The sequence below is a fragment of the Phaethon lepturus genome, unplaced genomic scaffold (genome assembly GCF_000687285.1).
Source record: "Phaethon lepturus isolate BGI_N335 unplaced genomic scaffold, ASM68728v1 scaffold57096, whole genome shotgun sequence".
Classification (NCBI taxonomy): Eukaryota; Metazoa; Chordata; class Aves; order Phaethontiformes; family Phaethontidae; genus Phaethon; species Phaethon lepturus.
The window spans coordinates 1-7,711 of NW_010545291.1; the positions used below are offsets into that span (position 1 = coordinate 1).

Below are 7,711 nucleotides of genomic sequence, written 5' to 3' on the forward strand. Positions count from 1 at the left end.
GGTGGTGTGTTTTTTTTTTAACGTATGGTTCATGCAACCCCAGCTTATTAAAAAAACCCCAAACCTCACTGCAGTGAAATTAAAAATTCTTACAGAGTAGCCGTAATTGAAAGCTGCGTTGCCTTTGAGTCATCTGAGAAACACACAGCGTGATCAGCATGTTGTATCTGTTAAGGCTGCTCGCCTGCCAGAGTATTACTTGCCTCTTGCCCCGAGCTCAGGGGTCGGTGTCTCCCTCTAATTTGTCTCTTCATCAGGGACCCAAAAGGAGAGAGGGCATGCTGCAGGGGAGTCAGTGCGTGTTTGTGTGCCTGGTTTCCAGGGCAAGATTGGGAAACTCCTTTCTATTTGCAATATGTGCCATCTGCGCAGCTCTTTTCCTCACAAAACATTTGCACTTTATTTTCGTGAAGTAAATGTGAGCTCAGCTGAGAAGGGCGCTTCTCGGAAGTGTAAAAGCAGGCTGTCTCTACCAATTTCTGTTCTTTTCAGCTGTGTTTACCGCAACTCTCTTCTTCACCTTCATTTTCTGTGCTTCCTGTTGGAAGAAGACATCTGACTCTCTTGGTTTCCCTTTCAGTGGTCAGGTGCCAGTTCTCCACACCACAGCGTGCTCTCCAGGCCTCGGCTGTGCTGAGGAGAGTCTCTGATGAGCAGAAGGAGCCACTGGCATCTTCCTCTCAGCAGCAGTTCGATTCACATCCAACCGATCACCAGCCTGAACAGGAACCTCAAGGCCCTCGCCCCAGGTAACTCACTAGCTATTTCTAGCGCTGTCCTGCTGACAGCGGGATGAGAAGAAGGCTTTGCTTTCCTGAAAGGCGCATCTGAAGCTCGGAGACAACGGCATCCAGGGTTAATGGAGCCTCAGACTTCAGCAGCTGGAGAGCTGGTTTGCTGTGACAGGGCAAATTCCAGTGTCTGCCGTGGAGGCAGGATGGGACTTGCTTTCAGAGGGAATTTCTCTGGTCTGCAAAGCGCAAGCCTTCACTTCTGGACTTTTGTGTAAATCTACGCAAAATATGGACAATAGGTTGTCCACATGCCTATAACTATAAAGCCCCCTTTGGAAAAGCTTATAGTTTAGATTTTTTTTAAAAGAGGGGGAATCTGAGGCTGATTGGTCTCCAGGTAGGCACTTAGATTGAACCCTCCCTTATTTTGCTCTTCTCCCCTCATGGCAAAGGTTCATTAAGAATCCTTTTTCTGGAAAGGGAAGGATTTTACAGGACCAGGCGACACTTGTACTAAGCAGATCTCAAAGCGTGCCTGCACGCAGCGGTGGCAGCGAGTGAGTGGCAGAGTCCAGGTTGCTGATGTTTGATGGTGACGTTCCCCTCACTGTAACAATACCTTCTCATAGTTACACTGGCCAGGGCGGCCAGGAGTCTGAGGACTATGAGAGCGAGGAGCAGCTGCAGCATCGAATCCTCACAGCAGCGCTGGAGTTTGTGCCTGAACATGGCTGGACTGCAGAAGCCATTGCAGAGGGAGCCAAGGTATGTGGGGAGAGAAGCAACAAACCAGTTGAAAACTGGATGAAGCTGAAGTCCACAGACAGCCAGGCCCGCATGCTTCCCCCACATACTCTTGGGCAATACACCCTAGTCAGCAAATGGTACTGGGCAGGAATGCGTCCCAGCTACTACAGGATAACCCTGTCACAGTTAAACTAAGGCACAGTGTAGAGTAGTGATCCTAAAGAAAGGAAAACATGTACAGGAAGTGCTTTTTAATGCAGCGTTGCTTTGTTTAAATTCATATAGCTTTGTTCACAAAATAAATACAACATATTTCATAGCTGGATCCTGCTTAGCAGTGTATGACCCAGTCTGTGCTTCTCCCTTCTTCCCTGCAGACACTGGGTCTCTCTGTTGCTGCCGCAGGGATGTTTCACAGTGATGGCAGTGAACTGATCCTGCACTTTGTGTCTCAGTGCAACACCAAGCTGTCTGAGCTGCTGGAGCAGGAACAAAAACTAGTGCAGCTGGGCGAAGCAGAGTGAGTATTGGGTATGAAAAGACATCTTCTTTAGCAGGCTTTGGGGACTGGAGAGGCAGAGAGGCCACATAAGACACAGATACTTTTAAGTAAAAAACGTAACTTACCCAAATAAAACCACCTTCCCAGATACAGAGTTGGACCAGAGGCATGAAAGATACATAATACTTTGCATATCTATTGCTGAGGCAGGCAAGATATCGATCTTTCAAGTTCAGAATTGAGTTTAACTTCCATATTTCATGTCTGTATTTTGGTTTCCTCACCCAGGAAGAAGCCTACAGATCAATTCCTGAGAGATGCTGTGGAAGCCAGACTGAGGATGCTGATTCCATATATTGAGAAATGGCCCCAGGTATAAAATGACTATCAAGACTGTCTCTTTTTTGGTGTGTATTTTAAACATTCTGTAGCCTTCAACTTAGTCTCTCCACCAGAACAGTTCCAGGTTGTAAATGAAACCCTCCCTGGTTTCAGATGAATCATACCCTTCAAGAGGAGAGCACCCTTGGAAGAAGGCAGTTAAAGGTGTGCTTAGAACAACTATTTCTTGCAGTTCCAGAAAGGCAAACCTCCATTGTTCACTCCACCCATCTGGGATCCCCAGGGGATAACCCGTGTCTCTGCTCAGCCCTATTTGCAGTGTCACTGCAAGTCAAGCTCCTTGCAGCATTGCTCCAGTTGCACTGGTATCATCTGATGTCTGGAAATGCAGAGCTGCTGCTTTGTTGCAAGAAACTGCCTGCCTAGTGTGCGAATGACAAACCCTTCTCAACCTGAGGAGAAATGAGAGGGCTCCATGCTTCAAAATTCAGATTTAAGTCTCAAGCCTTTCTTCCCAGGGTTGGAAGGGAATTGAATTGTAGCCTCAGTAACAAGCAAGGAGGTCCCAACCTTGGGCTGCAAAGATTGCTGCAAAGTCAGCCTCTGTTGTCCAGAATCGCTGCTGGCCTCTGGGCAGCTGAATCCAGCTCTCCTTGCAGAGTGAGAAGACAGGATTCATGTTTTTGTTCCAGATTAGCATAACTTCTGAAGGATGTGGGTGGTTTGTGACTCCCCTGGCATTGTGTTACGACGTTCAAAGGCTGCAGGATCCCAGTAGGGCCATTATGGCTGGCTGTTCTGCCCTTGGTCGCTGCTTTGAGTTCAAAGTCAAATTCAGAAAAATGAGAGATTTGACTCCCTGCCTGTAGGGGCACAGCACAAGCGTGAGTCAGCTCAGCCTGTGCTGTGTTTCCGTGCCTGGAGAGGCAGCTCGGGAGAGACAACGCAGTGGTGTTTGAGCTGAGCGAGGAGCTTTGGGCTCCAGCACAGGCCGAGGCCTAAGCTCAGCTGCCACACTGTGCATTGCCCGCAAATCCTGCCGCTTGGAAAGACCAGTGCTAGCTGAAAAGAGCTGGGAGGACTTGTCACTGGGAGCTGGAGGCAAGTCAGCAGCACAGGGAAAAGATAACAGAGCAGAGCGTTGTTGGTCTGCTTTAATGCTATGTCCTTCTCTCTTCGACTCTCCTGTTTATCTTGTGTGTTTCCTTTGCAGGCTCTGAGCGTCCTGTTGCTCCCACATAACATCCCTTCCAGCCTCAACCTCCTCACCAGCATGATCGATGATATATGGCACTATGCTGGAGACCAGTCCACAGACGTAAGTCCTTCTGCTCTGCAGCCTGGCTGGTTCTACCCCTAGCACTTCAGCAAAATGACGGGTTGGAGTAGGCATCAGGCCACGTCTCTCTTGAAATGATCCGTTTGTTGTTGACTGAGGGAATACATTTTCAGAAGCACCCAAGGGTCCTTATAAGCTATAGTCTAATTTCCAAAGAGACTTAGGAGCCAATGGGACTAAATGCAAATTAGTGCCAATGAGATTAGTGCAAATTAAAAGGACCTACTTTCCTAGACTCTTTTAAGTACTCTTTTTCTTTTTTTGAAGACACAGACAAAATTATTGAGATTTTGAGACTAAGAAGTTGGTCCAGTACTCAGTGAGCAAGCAGCGTGTCTCTGTCGAAGAAGTTGTCTCTTCCACCAGCATTTACAGATTTGACTTGAAAACCATTAAAGAACCTACCTAAAAATACCAGTAGCTTATTAAAGCTTTCATCTTTCTGGCAGGAAATAAAAGAAAATTATAACTTTAATTAAAGCAATTAATAAATTACTTTAATTCATATAGACGTAGGGAGAGATGGGAAAAGCTAAATGAACAATTTTAACAAACTACTTTAATGAGCTTCTTTTATCTGAGTATAAAAGAGAAGCTACTGCAGTGAAAAATAAATAAGATGACAGAAAAATTAAAGGAATAAACCAGAAGAGCACTAGACTATGATTGCATCAGGACCTGCAAGTCCCTTACGGGTTATGAAAGTCAAACCAACACATCACAGTCGGTGTCTGCACTGAGCTATTCCTAAAGTCTCCTCACCGACGCAGGGAGCGGGAGAGTTTCTGAAGATTGTCTTTTGTTTGCACCTTCTGACCAGTTACAAGAGTTTTCTTGGGAAGCTGTGATGCTGAGCCCGCTCCCTTTTTCCTGGGAAAGGGGTTTAATGTCACTCGCAGTGCAGCCCTCTTCGCAACACCTGGAGCTCAGTATGCCCATGCCTCAGAGACCCCTTCCGGTGTTTTTTTTGGAGCAGGAGGAGAATCAACAGAAAGAGTTTGGTCTCAGGCACGTGAGAGATACAGCTGCAAGTGGCAGCATCCCTCATGTTTGTCCCCTTGTCAAAGCTTGCAGGGTATGGTGCAGACAGCAGAGCTTTTGAGCCAACTGTTGTTTTCAAAATCAAGGCCAGTGTTTTCATTTCTCTTTTGCTTTGTAGTCATGAATGGAACAACCGGTATTTTTTTAGGTACTCAAATAGTTTAATCACTGTAACTGCAGCAAAGGAAGCTGAAGACTTGTTTTTAAAAATGTTTATAGTCTGCCAGTGGTTCAAGTGCAGCTGGAAAAACTGAAGAGTTATTTGTGTGTCTTTGCGTTGTGTAACCTACTGTTGTAGCACATCCTACAGCATTGCTGCCAGCAGCGTACTGGTGCATTTACTGATTAGCAGGCAGTACTGATATTGCAATGATAGGATTTGGGAAAGGTGTATCTCTGTGTGCTGTCTTGCACAGTTGTGTCCTCTTTCCTGCCCTTTCTTCATGCATGTTTATTTGGTGCAAACTGCAGCTCAAGTTCAGTACTAAATATAGCCATTTCTCATCTAATCAGATCTAGAATCGGAGCTTTGCATTGCCTGCCTCCAGTCTGTAAAGCAAAGGTGAACTCTTGCTCCATGCACGTGGGCTAGCTGGGCAAGGGAGAATTCCTTGCTGTCTGCTGCAGGTGCCTGCCTGCAACCAGAAGCAGGTGGTGGGGATTTCATTCAGCAGTTTTAGACACTGTACTTGTGACCTCTGTCTGGTGCTGTGGGAGCAGCTGTGCTGTCAGATGTCAGTGTTTGCTGGTGGCCCACTGCATCACAGAGACGAGTTACGCAGTTTAAGAGTTTAACTCGGGAAGGAATGTGCCGTCGGTATGCTATTTTCCTTTGCCATTCTCCGGTCAGCTTTCGTGAGCTGCGTTCTTGATGTGCATTCAGGTCACACCTTTCTCCCTCTCCCTCCCTCCCTCCCTCCCTCCCTCTCTCTCTCACATTTCATGCTCTTGCAGTTTAACTGGTACACTCGTCGGGCTGTGCTCACTGGCATCTATAACACCACCGAACTGGTGATGATGCAGGATTCATCCCCTGACTTCGAGGACACTTGGCGCTTCCTGGAAAACAGAGTAGCTGATGCCATGAACATGGGCAATACAGCTAATCAGGTAACGTTACGGGCAAGGCATACATGCAGCGTCCCCCTTCTCCCCAAATACATATGCAGACAGACCTGGCTTTTCGATCATGCAGACCACACATCTGCCAAGAGACCACCTCGTACTGGCAGGTGATTGCATAAATGCTGTTGGTGCAACATCAGTAAATGCTTATGTATTTTCTAGTAAAACGACTGGTAGGTGCCCTCTTTGTCAGGCTGGCCCTATGGTTGAGAGACATATATTCCCAGGGGGTCTCTTCTGTGTTTCTTATCTCTGGCTATCATTTGTCTGCAGTGCTTGGCTTCTGCCAGCACCTTTTCTGTAGCAAATACATGTTTATTGTGCATTACGTCTCTGTGTTTGGGTGGCCACAAGTGTAACTGCAGAAGAAAGCAAAAGGTCATGTTCTCTTTGTGTCTCCCAGGTACAGTCAACCGGAGAAGCAGTTGTCCAGGGCCTGATGGGAGCTGCAGTTACTGTAAGTGATGCTAAAACTGGCAGGGCTGAAAAGGCAGAATTGTTTCTGTTCCCTTCCATGCTGGATGTTAGCATGCTTTTCCTTCCAAATCTAGAGGACAGCATGAAAAATAATTGCCTTTCATAACATAACTACATGTAAGGAGGATTCCCCACTTAGTTTGGGGTTAGTTCACTGTTTTGTGGTGAAAGAACTTGTAATAGAGCATAAAAAATTAAGTCTGAAGCTGCAGGGTGAGCTTTAGGGATGAGAGACAGGCCGTCAGAAGAAATACAAGTGTTCTCTGTCACTTGTCACGAGATCTCTTCCTCTGCCAGTCCCTGCGCTGGAGATCTTGACGGAAGGTCCATGCCCCCATGGACGCACGGGAGGTGGCACCTGTCCCTGAGCCACAGCAGGTGACTTCCTCAAGCTGTTTCAGTTGACTGCAGTGCCCTTCCAAGAACTCATTCACTTCTTGGTAGCATGATGCACTGCTCTGTGTCCATACAGGACTTCCTCTAGGATAGGAAACAATCCTTTGCATACCCAGGAATGATTTTTGAAGGGCTTCAGGGCCTCCCCTCCCTGTCTTTGGACAACTCCCATTGCATTTTGCAGCAAAGTGACTTCCTTGTTACCAGAAATACGTTTTCCTTCTACCGGTACAAGACAAACAGGCTGGAACATAAATTAGAAATAATTTTTACTGTATGAAGCAGTTCTCAAGAATTTCTCCCACCTCCTTCCCCCTGCAGTTATGGTGGAATTGTTTCCTATTTTTAGCATTTCTCAGCCTCTCTCTGCTTTCACACCTGCGTATGCCAAAATATCCTCCCCCAGAGAAATCCCCATGCTCTGTTTGTGCTCTTGTACGTCAGCACGATGCTGTCTTGCAGATTGCATCCCTGCAGCTGGGGTCCTAGATGTCTCCTATTATGGGATGTTCAGTCTGTCCGCACAGCAGATCCCCTGCGCAGATAAACAGGAGGAACTAGACTGCTCCTGAAGTGGGGTGGGTTGCAGCCAGCTGCTTTTAGGGCAAAATCATCCCAGTACGTTGACTATTAGGGGCAACCAGTCTGGACCTCACATGTCCGAGGGAGCTACACAGGTGTGCTGAGCTCTCCAGGTCTCCGCAAAACGGACAAGCAAGCCCAACACCTCAAAGGCATAAATTCACTGTTGGGGTCTGCGTGGCCACAGAAATAAAACCGAGCTGGAAACCTGCTGACTTGGAAGCGGGTTCAGGTCAGAGGGATGCCTGTGGCTGGATCTAGGGCGGCCCTTCTCCCCCCTTTTGCATTCACCCCCATCCTCTGCCCACGAGTGGGGCTTTTCAACCCCACCTCCACTCCCAAGCACGCAGCCCCCCCGAGTCACCCTGCTCCCGTGGCCTCTGGAGCCCAGCAGCGCTGCAGCCTCCAGGGCTGGGCAAAGGCCTT

The 7,711-nt window shown here is 47.6% G+C and overlaps 1 protein-coding gene across 1 annotated transcript; it reads left to right on the forward strand.

Moving 5' to 3' along the window:
* Positions 1 to 580: 580 nt before the first annotated feature.
* Positions 581 to 6,353, forward strand: COQ9 (coenzyme Q9; the record flags this gene model as incomplete). The annotated part of the gene is made up of 7 exons (XM_010288887.1): positions 581 to 749; positions 1,364 to 1,499; positions 1,859 to 2,001; positions 2,272 to 2,356; positions 3,539 to 3,643; positions 5,660 to 5,815; positions 6,234 to 6,353. Coding segments are annotated over 7 exons (914 nt in total), but the record flags the coding sequence as incomplete, so codon positions are not given.
* Positions 6,354 to 7,711: the final 1,358 nt, after the last annotated feature.